Below are 18,164 nucleotides of genomic sequence, written 5' to 3'. Positions count from 1 at the left end.
AACAACAAACAACATCAAGGGCTCAAGGTCTGCTTCAGTGGTACAATACTGTCCAGCCTGCTTGGGGCTGCAGTTAACCCCTTGCAGTGAGGGCAGTGCGAGCAGCATGGGGTGTGGTAAAAATGGCCGTCATAATCTCCGCTCCCTTCCTTGTGGCCAACACTTTTAATTCTTTATTTTCATGCCAACCGTGGAAAGCTGGTGTGGTTCCATAGATGAAGAAAACGAGTCTTAGACACAGCTAATACATGAGGGCCAGGGTCCGTCCTCAGGTCCTTGGGAGGAGACAGCCACAGGCTGGTATCAGGTGCTCTGGTGCAGTTTACCTGTATGGAGCTGGGCAGGGCCTCGCCCTCGTTCTCCCACTGCTCTGGGCCCTGGAGGGTGGAGGATGGCAGCTGCTCAGCCCGAAGCCCTTGGTTTTCTTCGTTCAGTCTTTTAACCTCATGGTACAGGCACTTGTGAGAAGTGGCCAGCTCTGCCTGGGGACATACCAAAGTATAAGGCGATCAGAGGACTGTCTCTAGTCCCTGCGGCTAAACCCAGAGCCCCCGGTAGCCTGATATCTGGAAAGCCCTGGCCTCCTGACCTCCCCCCTCCCCCTTTTTTCAAGACAGAAGGTTTCTCTGTGTAGCCCTGGCTGTCCTGGAACTTGCTCTGTATTCCAGGCTGGCCTCAAGGGATTAATGGTATGTGCTGTTACTGACTGGCCTAAGCAGAAACTATTGCTCTCTCTGGCTCTAACCTCTTCAGATTCTGTCCCTGCTGACACTGGCAGCCACAGCCCACTGTGGGTATTTCATTTAGATGGCATTTAAAAAAAAAAGATTTATTTCAAGTGTATGAGCGTTTGCCTATATATTTATGTGCAGCCACACACCACATGGAGGCCAGAAGGGGATGTCAGATCTCTCGGAACTGTATTTACAGATGGTTGTGAGCTACCACATGGGTGCTGAGAACTAAACCTGGGTCCCGTGAAAGGAGCAGCCAGTGCTTTTAGCCACTAAGCCATCTCTCCAGCTGCCCCCTTCCTTCTTTAGACAGAGTCTCACTATGTGTCAAGGCTAGCCTGAACTAGTGATCCTTCTGTCTCAGCCTTCTGAGTGCTACACCCGCCCACAACACATGTTCCTGCTTTTAAAGCCCAGGCTGGCCTCAAACTTGTGGCAGTCAAGGATGACTTTAAACTTTTTTTTTTGAATATTTATTATGTATGCAGTGTTCTGCCTGCATGAGTCCTTGCAGGCCAGAAGAGGGCACCAGATCTCATTACAGGTGGTGATGAGCCACCATGTGGTTGCTAGGAATTGAACTCAGAACCTCTGGAAGAACAGTCAGGGCTCTTAACCACTAAATCATCTCTTCAGCCCCCGGCTCCAAACTTCTTTAAAAGAAATTTATGAGCATGAACGTTCGCCTTCATGTGGTGTGTGTATCATGTGTGTCCTGGCACCTGAGGCCACAGGAGGGCACTGGATACGCTGGAACTGGGTTATAAAAGCAAGCCACCATGAAGGTACTGAACCCAGGTCTTCTGGAAGACAAGCAAACGTCCTTAACCATGAGCTATTTCTCCAGGCCCCTCTGCCTCCATCTCCTGAGTGCTGGGATTACATGCAGAAGTATGTAATCAGTTTACATGGTGCTGGGGACTGAACCCAGGACTCTGTGCATGCCAGACAAGCACAACGTGGTTTTTGGTTTTTTTTTTTTTTTTGTTTTTTTTTTTGGTTTTTTGAGACAGGGTTTCTCTGTGCCTTTGGAGCATGTCCTGGAACTAGCTCTGTAGACCAGGCTGGTCTCAAACTCACAGAGATCTGCCTGCCTCTGCCTCCCGAGTGCTGGGATTAAAGGCGTGTGCCACCACCGCCTGGCTAAGCACGTGTTTTTAAAATTTATTTTTACTATACTATATGTGTATGTGTGTTGGTGCCCATGCACTAGGTGTTTGTACATATGTGTGTGTATTGTGTAGTGTATCATCTTGCTATAGTCTGGGCTAACCTCAAACTCATGATCCTCCTGTCTCAAACTCCTGTGTGCTGGGATCACACCTGATTTAGAATGTGCATACATACAGGACTGAAGAGATGGCTCCGAGGTTAAGAGCACTGGCTGCCCTTCTAGAGGTCCTGAGTTCAATTCTCAGCAACCACATGATAGCTCATAACCATCTATAGTGGGATCTGGTACTCTCTTCTGCCTTGCAGGCATACATGCAGGCAGAACACTGTACACATTAAAAAAAAAAAAAGAATGTGCATTCACAAGCATGTGTGGAGGTCAGAGGACAACCTGCTAAATCAGTTCTCATTCCATATGGGTCCCGGATGTCAAACTCAGGTCACCAGGCTTTGTGGCAAGTACTTCTACCCACTTGAGCCATCTCGCTAGCCCCTCAAGCATGCTTTTTTAAGCGCCGACGTAACTAACAACTTTATTTCATTTTATTAAAGATTGACTTATGTATGAGTGTTCTATCTTTATGAATGCCTTTATGTCAGAAGAGGACATCAGATCCCACTATAGATGTTTATGAGCCACCATGTGGTTGCTGGGAACTGATCTCAGGGCCTATGGAAGAATAGCTAGTGCTCTTAACCACTGAGTCATCTCTCCAGCCTCATGTAGTTGCCAACTTTAAAACTGGGAGGCAATATATACATTTCCAGATCTCTGGCTTCTCTTTAAAAGCAGGACACCTGGCCACTCACACACTTCGGGGTGGAACTGATCAGTGCTGATCTGTTTTCAGTCCTCCTGATTCTGCAGACTAGATGGCATTAGCTCAGTTTACAAATGGTAACCAGTACACTCCAAGGTGGTGGGGTTAGTTCAAAATTACACAGCTCTGGCCACAGCCAGGCTGCCCTCAATGTCTTCACTCACCTAGTGAGAGCAGTTGGATGGGGGCAGGGCTGGCGCTTGGTTTCCCACGCCCTCTAGCGCCCCCAGTGGTCCTGACCTCTCAGCCTCGATGCGGCACTCACCATCTGCAGCTGCACGCGTTCTTGAGCCTGGCTCACGGTCCCCTGCAGAGTTCGAAGCAGCTGCTCTGAGTTCTGGACCTGGGCTAGGAGCACCTGCATCTAAGGAGGAAAGAGGGTAAAATGAGAGGGATGTTGGGGCGGGGGCGGCAGGAGGCCAGAGGGCCCTGTGGGTTCCAGAAATGAGGCTGAACTTACTTGCTTGGCACAGTCCTCATTGCTCCGTCTCAGGCCTTCCTGCAGCTCGTCCCGCTCCCGGCTGACACTCTCCAGGTCTTTCTGTAGCTGCTTCCCCTGCCAGACCCATACCTCAGACTTATTTTTTCAGCTCTGCTGGCAGGGGTTCATGCCTTCTCTCCCCCTCCCCCTCCATCCCTCAGTAGGTCCTGCTGCTTCTCTAAAGTGGAAAGATACCTTTTACTTCTTGCCATCTCTGCTGCCATCTTCTGGGCTACTTACAATTTCTTCTTTTCTTCCCCACTGCCGGGGACTCACACAGGCTAGAAGAGCTCTACCGCTGAGCCACACCCCGCCCCTTTTCAGTTTTGTTCTGGGCATTTCTCACCATAACATTACTTTCTACAGCATCCCTACTCACGCTACGCCCAACTTCCTTTGCTGGGAGGAGACCTTTCTCTCTCTCACTGGCCTCTCCTCTGCAGCTTTAGCGCAAGCCCCCTACATAAAAGCGGGAGGTAGGTACATCACAGGCCCTAGCTCAGTCCACTCACCTCTACCTGCAGCTGCTCCCACTGGCTATCTGGAACAAGCTGGTACCCAGGAGGGGGTAGGTAGATACCCTCAGGGACCAGAGTGCCAGTGGACACCAGAGAAGCCGTCTCTTCCTGTTCAGGGCTTAGGCCCTGGGAGCCTCGCAGGGAGGCAGTACTGGCTGCCCCACCGAGGGAGAAGGAAGAGATGGAGGCACTGTCGTCACAGTTGTGGGCAAAGGCCTCCGCAGCTGAGCCTGCGTCTCCACCTGGCTCCTCCAAGGCTTCCAGTGGAGGTGAGGGGTTCCTTGACAGCGGAAGCAGCTCGGTGGAGCCGTGCAGGGAGGCCTGCTGCCTTGGTCGTCTCTAGGGAACATTGCAGGGAAGAGGCTGGAAGCCAGGGTCTCGGGCACCCCCCTCCCCTCAGCGCCCGATGTCCCCTCTTCTCCTCACCTGGATCTCTTGGATCAGCTCTTCCGCCCGCAGCAGCTTTCCTTTCAGCTCTGCGATCTCCTGCTCCATGGGTAATACAATCTCCCGGAGCTTCTCGGAGTCTTCGTGAGCCTGGATGGATGGGCATTGGGCAGTGACAGCCCCTCCCTCCAGAGTGAGGGCCACCAACTGTTCTAATCCTCCCGGAAGGTTATGCCCACCAGCAAGACTCCAGAACACCCGTGCTAAGTGCTCCCAGGGAAAGGGGCCGAGGCCAAGACTAGCTTCATCATCCCGTCATGCGCCTTTTATATCACAGGACCTCCGGGTTTTTTTGTTTTTTTTAATTTTCGCGACAGGGTTTCTCCGTAGCTTTTTGGTTCCTGTCCTGGAACTAGCTCTTGTAGACCAGGCTGGCCTCGAACTCACAGAGATCCGCCTGCCTCTGCCTCCCGAGTGCTGGGATTAAAGGTGTGCACCACCACCGCCCAGCAGGACCTCCGGTTTTTAACGGGGCATGTGGTCTTGGTTCTCTAGCATCGCCTGCATCGCTTGGCTGCTCTGGAGCTAAAGGCTATCACACAACTTAGTTCTAGCTAATGGGATGTAAGCGCATGTGCAGTATGTGAATTTACAGGCCAGCTCCTTAAAGGAAGATGTGCCTTGCTTTATAACTCCTTGCTGACTGGAATGTGGATCTGATGCCTGGCATTCAAGCAACTACCTTGGACCATGAGGTAACCTACCAGCTACAGTCAAACAGCAATACAGAAGCCTAAGTTTCTTGTTTTAAAGACAGATTTCAGTATTTTATCTTATGCATATGCATGCTTTGCTGGCATATATACACACACATCGTGTGCATTATCTAGTGCACCCAGACACCAGAAGAGGGCGTCTGATCCTCTAGAACTAGAGTTACAGACAGTTGTGAGCCATCAAGTAGGTTCAGGAAACCGAACCTGGATCCTCTGGAAGAGCAGCAAGTGCTCTTAACTGCCAAGTCCTCTATCCAGTCCCAGAAGTCTGGGTTTCTAAGGACTGTTTTATCAGTATGGACTTTCAGGAAAAAACAATTATCTCATTTAAACAACTGCTGAGTTGTGTTTCCGATCACATGCAGCCAACCCCATCTTAACCGACACGTCTTCCCGGCCTGCCTTCCCAATGCAGAAAGCTGACTGTTTCTTGACTGTCTCTTTTCAAGCTTAGGATCCTGCATGGGGTCAGTGAAAACAAACAGCCCTGCCAGGCAGAGGTGGCGCACGCCTGGAATCTCAGCACTCAGGAGGCAGAGGCAGGCGGATCTCTGTGAGTTCGAGGTCAGCTTGGTCTACAGTATGAGTTCCAGGTCAGCCAAGGCTACCCAGAGAAAGCCTGTCTCTGACAAACCACAAAACAAGCAGCCCTGCCCCCGCCACGTGCTCCAGACATGCTTCATCTGTGACCATCTCTCTCAGCTCTTTCGGCCTCTTGAATGCCCCAAAGTCTCCTCAGACAAACTCACTTAGCTGCATGTGTCATAGACAGGGTGTCTGACGCTGTCTGAAGCCATGGAATGCACATTGTATGTACAGCAAAATACACAGCACAGCTGAATGCCGCATCGGAACCTGCCCGACAGACTTGATGCTCCTTCTGCTGTCCCTGGAGGCTGACACTGAGCCTCACCCTGTTCTCAGCCCAGAGGAGGCCTGAAAGCAAACAGCAACTTCCAGTGGAAGCTGCAGGTCAAAGACTTCCTTTCTTGGGCCCCAGTTTTGCAGTTTTGATTTTTGAGGTAAGGTTTCACATCCCAGGCTTCCGTAATGCCAGGAGCACAGATGTGTGTCACATCCCAGGCTTCTGTAATGCTAGGAGCGCAGATGTGTGTCACCATGCCCGGTTTTACGCAGTGCTGGGACTGAACCCAGGGCTTCATATGTGTTAGGCAAGCACTCCAGCAAACCGATCACAGCTCTAGCCCTGGGCTCCTGCTTGCTCTTTGCTTTCACGAGCAAGGAAATTGACTCTAGCTCTTGTTTCCTCAGGCACTAACTAAATACTGGCCTCCCAGAGCTTCTGTGAAGATCAAGTAAGGTAAGAATGCACACCGCTCACAAGAGGAAGCATCTGGAAATCCACACGCCTTAGAATGTAATTGTATTCATTGTCTCTTAGGTGGTGGTGTGACTATGTACTCTTAGGCTAGCCTCAAACCCAGAATTCTTCTGCCCAGCTTCTCCAGTGCTGGGATTATAGATATGTTTCTCCACGTGCAGGTATTAAAAATATATAGAGTGGGGCTGGAGAGATGGCTCAGTGGTTAAGAGCATTGCCTGCTCTTCCAAAGGTCCTGAGTTCAATTCCCAGCAACCACATGGTGGCTCACAACCATCTGTAATGGGGTCTGGTGCCCTCTTCTGGCCTGCAGGCATACACACAGACAGAACACTATATACATACATACATAAATAAATAAATAAATAAATAATATATATATATATATATATATATATATATGCACGCATTTGTACATATGAACACACACACCTTTTCAGGTTTCTAGTTAGCTATGGTGTGCATGCCAATAAATCCCAGAACTCAGAAGCTGAAGCAGGAGACCTTTGGCAAGTTCAAGACCAGCCTGGGCTACACAGCAAGATCGTGGTTCTTACTATGTTATCCAGGCCATCTTGAAGCCCTGGGCTCAACCCACCCTCCTACCTCCACCTCCCAAATGGCTGGGACTATCAGTGTCTGTCACCACACCCAGTTTCCTATTGTTATTAATGGTAGTGACACTAAAGGGTGCATTATCCCAAGGGGGCCCGAGAACAAGAACGGTGCTCACTGCCGAGCACTCAGCAGTGTCTAGCGTGGAAAGGGTTAGTTGCTCTCCTCCTTGTGCCTGACCTTGTTTCTAGAGGTAAATAACCTTGGTCACTTCTAGCAAGGATCCTGCTAAGCACTCTGCGTTCTACCTGGAGTCGTTACTGTGTCCAGTGACAGGCAATGAGATACCAACAATCACTACTGTCCCAACCCCCAGGGATAGGGCAGTCCATCCCACCCCAACCTTTTCCATTTGCTTCTCCAAGGAGTCCAGGGGGTGGGCCCGGGCCAGCAGCTGTTTGAGGTGGCCCAGCTCTCGATCCTTCTCCTCAGAGTCCTGCTGCTGCTGCTGCCGCTCCTGTTTCAGGGCTGTGATCTGGGTCTCGTAGCTGCTGATGGAGTCTGTGGGCAGGAAGGATGGGTGCTTGGTGCCTGCCCTCTCCCAGGTGAGCAGCTGCAGCAGTTACCATGGTAATGGAGCCGGGCAAGACTGCAGCACCTCTATGCACTAGTCCTCAGGAGCAAGTGTCAGGATGACGTGTAAAGTGTCAATCATTTGGCATACCGTATGCTGCTCAGACACAGTCCAGCTGCGGAACTGGCCCCAGGATATTTTTACTAAAACCAGGCAAGTATGAGGCCTATTAGTAAAAACAAAGGAAGCAAAATATCATAAGGGTAAAGACCAAAAACTGAGCCCCCTGCCATTCCAGCACAGCAAACATAACAAACCCAAATCCCCAAAATCCCAAGCTGAAAAGTCACTTCATAGGAGACTGTTTTGTATATGCAGAAAAGAAAATTGAAAGTATTTCTTTCAAATCATTCATAAGACATAAATTGTCTCAAATATGAGTCCTCCATTTTGCCAGGAGGTATCTTGACAAAGGAATAGCTTCTTTGGCATGGTGGAAGCCACAGACAGGTGCAGCGTGCAGGTCAGCGTGAAGGGAGAGCTGGATAAATGATGTCTTGGAAGACTGACAAATTGGGCAGCGCCATGGTGGTGCAGGTCTTTAAACCCAGCACTCGGGAGGCAGAGGCAGGCGGATCTCTGTGAATTCGAGGCCAGCCTGGTCTACAGAGTGAGTTTCAGGACAGGCTTCAAAGTTACAGAGAAAATCTGTCTCAATAAACAAAACCAAGCAAGAGATAACCAAGTTGAGCAGAATGGTCACTGACAATTTCCAAATAGCCACCAGCAGGCTGATGGGTGTATCTATGGTCCCCAAATGCCCAGTTCCCTTTCTCAAGCACAGTGTGACATTATCTGGATTTTGTGGCTAAAACAGGACCTGGACTCTAAGACAAGCCAAATACAGTCCAAGGCACTGCCTGTGCAGCCTGTGACAGAAACTGCAGGTAGACTGCAGTATGAGCTGGAATAGTAATTAATTAACTTATTTATTAGGTAGGGTTTCTTTGTGTAGCTCTGGCTGTCCTAGAACTTACTCTGTAGACCAGGCTGGCCTTGAACTCACAGAGAACCACCTGCCTCCTCCTGAGTCTGGGATTAAAGGTGATACCACCCAGCAATTTGGAATTTTTTTTTTTAAAAATATTTATTTATTTAATATATGATGTTCTGTTTGCATGTCTGCCTGCAGGTCAGAAGAGGAAGCGGGCACCAGATATCATTAAGATGGTTGTGAGCTACCATGTGGTTACTGGGAATTGAACTCAGGACCTCTGGAAGTACAGCCAGTGCTCTTAACCTCTGAGCCATCTCTCCAGCCCCCATGTGAGCTAGAATTCTTATTATGGAAGTTGTCACTTTCGCTGCGACTTATGCACAGGGGTAAACTGTACCACTGAAGAACCAATTATGGTAGCAGAGAGCTGGGCATGGTGATACACCCTTTAACCCCAGTATTCAGAAGACAGAGGCAAGTGGTAAGGATGTGGGGTGAGAAGGCCTACTCCCCAACTATGGATCCCAAAGGAAGGAACAGTGCCCTGTGAGCCTGGCCAGGAAGGGAAGATAAGGTGACAGGATCACCATGGGCTGGTGTGTCTGGCCCAAATGTAAGGGTACACAAAGGATTCAGGGAAGGGTGCAAAAGTGGACATGGCTCTTAAGGCTTTGAATGCCAAGCTAAGGGGTCTGGAAATTAAGCTCTAGATTGCTAGCAGAAGGGGTGTTAAACAGACATTAATATTTTGTCTTTCCTCAGTTGCTTATTCATTTATTTTGCTTTTTTTCAAAGGAGGCCTGAAACTTGAGACGGTTCAGACTCTGTTTCCTACATGCTGGGATTACAGGCATGTGTTACCATGCCGGGGTTACAGGTGTGTGCTACCAAGGTGTGAGTTACCATGCTGGGATTACAGGTGTGGGTTACCATGCTGGGATTACAGGTGTGAGTTACCATGCTGTGATTACAGGTGTGTGCTACCGAGGTGTGAGTTACCATTCTGAGATTACAGGTGTGGGTTACCATGCTGGGATTACAGGTGTGTGTTACCATACTGTGATTACAGGTGTGTGCTATCAGAGGTGTGCGTTATCATGCTGGTACTACAGGCGTGTTTTACCATGCTGGGATTACAGGTGTGCATGACCATGACTGCCCAGTGTTTATTTTTTTGAAATAGTGTCTGACTGTGCAGCCCTGGAATTTACTATATAGACCAGGATGGCTTGGAACTCAGAGATATCCCCCTGGCTTTGCCTCCTGAGTACTGGAACTAAAGGCATGCACTACCATGCCTAAAAATCTGAGGTCCATCTCTGGGATCCACTTGGTAAAAGGAATCAATTCCCACAAGTACTCCATCACAGACACACACACACACACAATAAATACAATAAAAATTTTTAAATTATTATGTAATTGCATGTAATCATGTGCCAAATTACATGTGGCAGTTAGAAGGATAATATTCAGGGCTAGGTTCTCGCCTTCTACCATGTTCAGGCAGGTTCTCTGGTTTCTGCTGTAAGGGGTAGAGGTCAGAGTACAACCTGGGGAGCTGACTTTCTCCTTCCACCCTGTGCGTTCTAGGAATTCTACTCAAACCATCACGCTTTACCTGCAGAGCTATCTCCAGTCCAAGTTTTATCTTAACATGTACTAAAGTTATGCCAGGTGGTGGTGGTGGTGCACACTTTTATTCCCAGCACTTGGGAGGCAGAGGCAGGCGGATCTCTGTGAGTTCAAGGCCAGCCTGGTCTACAAGAGCTAGTTCCAGGACACAGGATCCAAAGCTACAGAGAAACCCTGTCTCGAAAAAAAAAAAAAAAAAAAAAAGAAAGAAAGAAAATAAAAGAAAGAAAAAGAAGTTGACAAACTGTATGGGTTAAAATTTGCTGCTATGTGGCTGTATCACTCACTCATAGGCATGCAAGTGAACCTGTTTGTGATTCTATGCTTTTCCTGTAAAACAGTCAGATAATAACCCCTGCTTCAAAGAGTTTGTTAAGATTAAACATAGCCAGGCTGGAAAGGTGGCTCAGTGGTTAAGAGCATTGCCTGCTCTTCCAAAGGTCCTGAGTTTAATTCCTGGCAACCACATGGTGGCTCACAACCATTTGTAAAGAGGTCTGGTGCCCTCTTCTGGCCTGCAGACATGCACACAGACAGAATATTGTATACATAATAAATAAATAAATACTTTTTAAAAAAGATTAAACATAGCCAAGGACGGTAGCTCATATCCAAAACTCTAGTACCTAGGAGGCTGAAGCAGGAAGGTTACTAATATGGGATTCCCCTTTGTATGCTGTGAATACCACTGGTTAATAAAGGAATTGTCTTGAGCCCATGATAGGGTAGAATAGAGCTAGGCAGAGAAACCTAAACTGAATGCTGGGAGAAAGGAGGCGGAGTCAGGGAGAAGCCATGGAGTTGCCGGAGACAGATATGGTTGGAACCTTGCCAGTAGGCCATGATCCTCATGGTAAAATATAAAATAATGGAAGTGGGTTAAGATGTAAAAGCTAGTCAATAAGAAGTTAGAGCTAGGGGCTGGAGACGTGGCTCAGTGGTTAAGAGCACTGGCTGCTCTTCCAGAGGTCATGAGTTCAATTCCCAGCAACCACATGGTGCCTCACAAATATCTGTAATGAGATCTGGCGCCCTCTTCTGGCATGTAGACATACATGGAGGCAGAATGTTGTATGTATACACAATAAATAAATAAATCTTTTTTTAGAAAAAAGAAGTTAGAGCTAATAGGCCAAGCAGTGATTTAATTAATACAGTTTCTGTATGGTTATTTTGAGAGTCTGGGCGGCCAGGAAATGAATAAGCAGCCTCATACTACAGGTTACCTTGAATTCGAGGCTATACTAGAAAATGAGTCCTAGTCTAGCTTAGGTTACAGTGTAAGATCCTGATGGAAAAAAAAACAAAACAAAAATAGGGCTGGGCGGTGGTGGCACATGCCTTTAATCCCAGCACTCGGGGGGCAGACATAGGCAAATCTCTGTGAGTTCGAGGCCAGCCTGGTCTACAAGAGCTAGTTCCAGGACATGCTCCAAAGCTACAGCAAAATCCTGTCCTCAAAAACCAAAACCAGCCGGGCGGTGGTGGCGCACGCCTTTAATCCCAGCACTTGGGAGGCAGAGGCAGGCGGATCTCTGTGAGTTCGAGGCCAGCCTGGTCTACAAGAGCTAGTTCCAGGACAGGTACCAAAAAGCTACAGAGTAACCTTGTCTTGAAAAAACAAAAACAAAAACAAAAAATAGAACCAAAACCAAAACCAAACAAAACAAAACAAAAATGGGGCTGGGGATGAGGCTTGGTGAGTGGTGTGCTTCCCTGGCACAAATAGACCCTGGGTCAGAGTCCCATACTGCATAAAACCAGGGGTGGTGGTGCATGCTTTAATCCCAGCACATGCAGGATGAAGATCACAAGTTTAAGGCCATCAAGGTAGTTCAGCTGTTCAAGGGGCTTGTCATGAAAGCCCAATGATCCGAGTTCAGTATCTAGAACTCACATAAAGGTGGATGGAGAGAACTGAATCCATAAAGGTGTCCTATGGGCCAACATGAGTAGCACAGCATGCATGACAGCCCCATGGCTCCCTCTTTCACACACACACACACACACCTAATTCTAAATTGAAAAAATGTGCAAGTTCACATACAGTTTGAAGCCAGCTTGAGCCTTGTCTCATAAAATTAATGAGTCAGGTGGTGGTGGCGCAATCCTTTAATCCCAGCAAGCAGGAGGCAGAAACAGGTGAATCTCTGTGAGTTTGAGGCTAGCCTGGTCTACAAAGCGAGTTCCAGGACAGTCAAGGCTATATAGATAAACTCTATCTTGAAAACCCAAAGCCTAATTAATGAATAAAAATAAAATAAAATAAAAAGAATACTTTATAGAGCATTTAGCTCTGTGTCTGGAATACGGTCCGTGCTCAATAAAGAGAAGCCACTGTTATAACTTAGGATACACCTTTTTCTTTTTTTTTTTAAAAATATTTATTTATTTATTTATTTATTTATTTATTTATTTATTTATTTATTATTATGTATACAATATTCTGTTCAGTTTGCTACTGTTCTCACCCAGGCATATAACCTCCTGGATTCTTCCTTCCCAATAAACCTCCAGTGAGGTCTGCTGTGCAGTGTGACATTTTCCCTGAAGCGGAGCCCAGCTGTAACAACTTTCCTGAGAGGGGAACTGTAACACTTTCACTGGAGAAACTTTCCCCTAGCTGGGCAGAGTTGCTACACTCTGGAATCTGAGCTGAACTATAATACTTTCACCAGGGAAACGTCCCGGATCTGAGCAGAACTGTAACAACTTTCGGAGCAGAGCATTGCTGTAACACTTTCACTGGGGAAATGTTCCCCTAGGGAGCAGAGTTGTTATACTCCTGGATCTGAGCTGAACTGTACCACTTTCACCCGGAACTTTCCCTTAGCAGAGCACAGTTGTTACATTCCGGGATCTGAGCAGAACTGTAACAACTTTCAGAGCACAGCTCATTGCTGTAACACTTTTTTCCGGGGAAACTTTCCCCTAGTGGAGCAGAGTTGTTACACTCTGGGATCTTTCGGAGCTCAGAGCATTGCTGTAACACTTTTGCCTCTTAGCTAGCAGAGCTGTAAAAACTTCTCTGCAAGCCGGGCGGTGGTGGCGCACGCCTTTAATCACAGCACTCAGGAGGCAGAGGGCAGGAGGATCTACAAGAGCTAGTTCCAGGACAGGAACCAAAAGCTATGGAGAAACCCTGTCTCGAAAATGCAAAAACAAACAAACAAACTTCCCTGCAGAAACCTTCCCCTGCCAGCTAAGAGTTGTTACACTTGCACTGGGGAAACCTTTCCCTGGAGCAGAGCTGTAAATTGCTCTCCTTACAGTGACTGTGGTATTCCTTGGCCCCGGACAGCCAGGATACTTTCCGTCCAGGCCGCAATGCTCACGGTGTGCACACTCACACAAGCCAGAGGGCAATATCAGGTATTTCCCTTAGTTGCTCTCTACCTTACTTTTGAGGGAGGGTTTCTTGCTGACCTTGGAGCTCTCCACCTCAGCTAGACTGTCTGGCCAGCAAGCTCCTAGGTATATGTCAAACTCCAACCACCAGAGCTGGGATTACAATAAACCTCCGTGCCTGGTAAGGTGAGATGGAAATTTTAGGCAGTTTACTGTGGAAGCCAAGGTCAAGGGCAGACCACAGAGGGAGATCTGTCAGGCTGGGGCAGTAGCTCAATAGAGCTGGCTAAAACAATGCTACTGCCAGGACACAGAGGAAGGGCAGATCTGCCATCCTTGAAGAGACTCTAGTCTCTGCTCAGAGAAGGGCAGAGAATAGGGAAAGGTGGGAGACCTGGGACCAGGAAAGCTGCTGTCTATCAATCCAGAGGCCATGAGGCAGAGGACGAGAAGGAAGGAGAGCATGTGTTTGTATAGGGTGCTGGGGGAGGGGGGGGCGCTTCGGAAGGAAGGAAACCACAGGACAAAACTCAAGATCTTGAGAACAGGCTGAGGGAAATGACAAGTTTCTGGCTCGTATTCAGGGCTGATTTGACATCATCAAGGTCGAGAAATGACAACCGTGAGGGAATGGGTAAAAATGAGTGCTACACTTTGCGGTGACTGACAAGAGTTAATGACAACACTTGTGTTTCTCCTCAGACTGGGACACAGACTTCTCTCTGCTGAGCGACATGAAGCTCACCTGAATTTCTCATCCTGCATCCTGTGTTAGAGGGATGGAGGTTGATAGTCTGGAAGGTGGGTGTGTTTGGGGGCGGTTCCTCACCTTTCAGGATGGCCTGTAGGGAAGCCACCTCCTCTTGACACTGTCTCTGCACCGCAGCCACCGCCTCTGCCTTGGTGCTCTCGCTCACCTCCGCTACAGCCTTCATGGTTTCCATTTCTGCCAGGGCACCCGCCAATTCAGCACGAAGCCGTTCGAGCTCACTGGACTCGGATGCATCCTTTTGCCCATCTTGGGGCTGGGGATTCGGCGCTGTAGGGGGACAGGGACCAACCTTTCTTCCCATGGTTCGTAGGTCTCTTAGCACCTCAGAAGACCCAGCAGTCCGGTCACCCAGTCCCAGACTCCATCCGCACTGGTCTCAACCCACTCACCTGGCCCAGCCCCTTCCCGCCTCCCGCAGTGTACTGTAGTGTACCGCACGACAACCCAATCCCTTCCAGTGGCCCCGCCCCCTCTTCCGCTCCTCCCCCACTTCTTACCTGCCCGACCCTCAGGCCCCGCCCACGATCCAGACCCCGCCCACCCTGGGTCTGTGGTTGCCCCGCCCCCTTCCCAAGCCTCCGTGCTGGCCGGCTGCCGCCCGCCGCCGCATTAGGCCCCGCCCCCAGCCCCCTACTCCCCACGTGCACGGCGGCGCCCTCACGCACCGACCCCTGGCCGCCGGCGCCGCCGGTCCTCACCTAGGGCAGCCGGTGTAGCTGCTGCCATCGTCTCAGCCCAAACGGCGGATTCCCGCACTCCCTGGTGATGGCACTCCCGCTTCCGGGTCCGCTCGGCTGTTTCCGGATCCGCTCGGCTGTTTCCGGATGGGGCTGAGGGGCCGCGGTGGTGGAGGTGGTGGGGGTTTTGCCGAGCCGTGCCGAAGGCGTTCGAGTGGCTGCGGGGCTCGGGTCCCGCCTCTCTCTCGGGCCGCGCGTCAGCGTTCCCGCGCGTCCTCACTCTCAGGAAGCACGACGGCTCGGGATCTGCGGCAGTCTTCTCTGAAGCCCGCGTGTCTGTCACGGCTCCACTGGAGCCTACGTCCTGGAACGCCGGGCCGTAGCCCTGGAGGACGCGGCGCGCGGCCTCCCCCTTCCCTCCGCTCGGCCGCCCTTCCGCCGTAGCCCGGATCGCGTTACAGCGAAACGCTGCCCAGCCCTCCCAGCACCTCCGCCCCGCGGGCCAGGGTTGGGTCGGCGTTCTGAAGCCTGGCGCAGTCGGTGGCTGAGGTGCAAAACCTGCGTGTCTCCACCCCCATTTCATACGGCTTCCTACAAATCCCCTTCTCCACTCCCAGAGCTGTAAATCTTTCCTCTGCAGCCTGGGTCTAGGTCAATCTCTCATTATGTGTGACCTCTCTCTCGCCTTGGAGAGTCACAGCACTTCAAATAAGTACGGAGACTGGATTCCCCTGCCTCCAAACCGGTTTTCTATAAAGGGCGCTTGAACCTGTAAGTCCTTGACTCTTTGTGACCTCCTTCGAAGTCCAGTAAAGTAACGCCGCTGTACTTATACCAGGCTAGGTTCTTCAGTTCTTCAGCGCCAACGCTAGTCGTAAGACCCATTACCTCTCCTCAACTGACAAGATAATTCTCATCGCCCCTCCCAATGTACCTACTGGTGGATTTAGCCCAATGAAAGTCTACTCCGGCAGGCTGGGACTACACTCAGGGCCCATGGGTAGTACCAAGCGTTCCAAGCGTTTAGAGCAAGAGTGCCTGCAGCTGCAGGGGAAGGTTTTACACAAACAATTGATTTAACAGAATCTAAGATAAGCAGTTAGCTAGGGGGACTTGCACAAGCAGGCAGTTTAACTAAAACTAAGTTAGCTGGGGGCATCTTGGCCTTGGGTTCCTAAAATAGTGTTGATTAACTTTCCACAGGGCTTCCCATCAAGGAAATCAAATTCTAGTAAGACCTAAAATAGCCTCAGCAAGAATACAAGATAGAGGAACCTTTGCACTGCCTTACACTGCCACATTGGCCCTTTTAGCTAATTTTAAATGTAGCCGAAGTGATCCTGCCAACGCACGAATCAAGTCTCGTCCTGGCTTAGACTAGTCTAGCTTAAAAATGTTAGAGGGGCACACCGTTGTTCACTGACGTCACAGGTGGCATATCCATTTCTTCTAATACATCTCTAATGCCTGAGATTTTCTCTTCTGTCTCTTGTATTCATGGCTCCTGAGTGCTGGGATGAAAGCATGTGTACCACGGTTTAGGCTTTTTAAATTTTTTTTTACTTTATATGTGTGCTTTAGCTTGCATGTACATATATGAACCATATCTAGTGCCCAAGGAGATAAGAAGAGGGAGTCAGATCTTCTGAAATCGGAGTTACAGACAGTTGTGTGCCTCCATGTGGGTGCTGGGAATGAATCTGGGTCCTCTGCAAGAGCAGCCAGTGCTCTTAACCATTCAGCCATTGCTCCAGCCCTCAAAAATTATTTCCAACAAAACCATAGAAAAATATTTTCCTAACCTGAAGAAGGAAATCTCTATCAAAGCACAGGAAGTGTAAGAACACCAAATAGACTGCACAAGAAAAAAAATTCCCCTTGGCACACAATCAAAACTTCAAGCGTACAAACAAAGAAAGAACATTAAAAGTCATAAGGGAAAAAGACCAAGTAACATGTAAAGGCAGACCTAGCAGAATAATATTTCCTTCTCAGTGGAGACTAAAGCCAAAAGGATTCTATAGACTCTTATGAGACCACAGATGACAGCCCAGACTACTACATCAAAGAAAGCTTTCAATCACAATAGATGGAGAAAATAAGGTATTCCATGATAAAAAACCAAATTTAAGCAATAACTATCTACCAGTCCAGGCCTACAGAAAGCAAAAAAGGAAAACTCCAACATAAAGAAGTTAACCACACCCAAGGAAACAAAAGGAATAAATAATCCCAGACCAACAAATCAAAACGGGAAACACACACATGCATACATACACAAGCAACAAAACAACAGAAATCAAAAAAACGCTGCTCATTGATATCTTTCAATAGCAATGATCTTAATTTCCTAATAAAAAGGCATAGATTAACAGAAAGAATGTGAAAACAGGATGCGTCTTGCTGCTATATCCAAGAAACACACCTTAATGTCAAGGTTAGACATCACCCCAGGGTAAAGGGATGGAAAAAATTATGTCCAAGAAAATGGATCTAAAAAGCAAGCTGGTGTAACCACTTTAATATCTTTAAACCAAAACTAATAAGAGAAGATAGGAAAGGACAGTACATACTCATCAAAGGAAAAAATTCACCAGGAGAACATCGCAATTCTTAACATGTGTTCACAAAACACAAGGTATCCAGTTCATCGCATACTGACCACTTACACACTGATAGAGAAAACTTCAATATCCCACTCTCACCAACAGACAGGCCATCCAGACAAAAACTAAACAGAAAAATGCTAGAGATGACTGATAATTATCAATGAAAGAACTGTGCATAAATTTACAGAACATTCATCCAAACAGAAAATGCAGAGGGCGCAAGGTCCTTATATTCTCAGAAAAGCACTAAGGAAACCAGGAATATTAGACACCCAGAGGTGTCTCTTCAATGGAGAAGATAAAATACCTCTGTATTCTACCCAGAAAGTTGAGAGTCGGTATTATTAGTGACCAGGTAAGCTTTTGCTATCTGTAGAGACAGACCTCACCCAAAGTCCCCAGAATATTTATTCCAAACTCTTCCTTACTTGGCATCAGAGTCTTTAGATGTTTGATCCAGTTTGATGAAGTCAAACTGAACTGAGCTATTATTCTCTCCTCTTTGAGGATTGTTTCTTTGCTGACTGTGATACCTGCAGGGAGCCCCTAACAAAAGAATATAACTCTGCTAAGCAGCTCATGGAACTTTCTCCAAAATTGTCCACATACTCAGACACAAAGCAAGACTCAACAGATACAAGAAAATTGAAATAACATCCTGCATCTTATCTGACCATCATGATTAAAGCTATAGCTACATATCAACCACAACAGGAACAATGGAAAACTTACAAACTCATGGAAACTGGGCAAATCACTACTGGA

The 18,164-nt window shown here is 48.3% G+C and overlaps 1 protein-coding gene across 1 annotated transcript in view; it reads right to left on the bottom strand.

The window, feature by feature from the left end:
* Rabep2 (rabaptin, RAB GTPase binding effector protein 2) overlaps positions 1 to 15,607 on the bottom strand; it is an 18,826-nt gene extending 3,219 nt beyond the window's left edge. Inside the window, exons 1-8 of the mRNA XM_005351204.2 lie at positions 14,812 to 15,607; positions 14,171 to 14,380; positions 7,191 to 7,348; positions 4,154 to 4,264; positions 3,722 to 4,066; positions 3,189 to 3,284; positions 2,994 to 3,092; positions 327 to 482 (exon numbers count right to left, since the gene is read on the bottom strand). Of these exons, the coding sequence (XP_005351261.2) occupies positions 327 to 482; positions 2,994 to 3,092; positions 3,189 to 3,284; positions 3,722 to 4,066; positions 4,154 to 4,264; positions 7,191 to 7,348; positions 14,171 to 14,380; positions 14,812 to 15,373 (1,737 nt within the window). The 5' untranslated portion in view covers positions 15,374 to 15,607. The remainder of the gene's footprint in view (positions 1 to 326; positions 483 to 2,993; positions 3,093 to 3,188; positions 3,285 to 3,721; positions 4,067 to 4,153; positions 4,265 to 7,190; positions 7,349 to 14,170; positions 14,381 to 14,811) is intronic.
* Positions 15,608 to 18,164: the final 2,557 nt, after the last annotated feature.

Source organism: Microtus ochrogaster, chromosome 8 (assembly GCF_000317375.1).
Source record: "Microtus ochrogaster isolate Prairie Vole_2 chromosome 8, MicOch1.0, whole genome shotgun sequence".
In the NCBI taxonomy this organism is placed as follows: Eukaryota; Metazoa; Chordata; class Mammalia; order Rodentia; family Cricetidae; genus Microtus; species Microtus ochrogaster.
The sequence above is the reverse complement of the archived record's forward strand: the minus strand, read 5'-3'. Positions and strand labels throughout refer to the sequence as shown.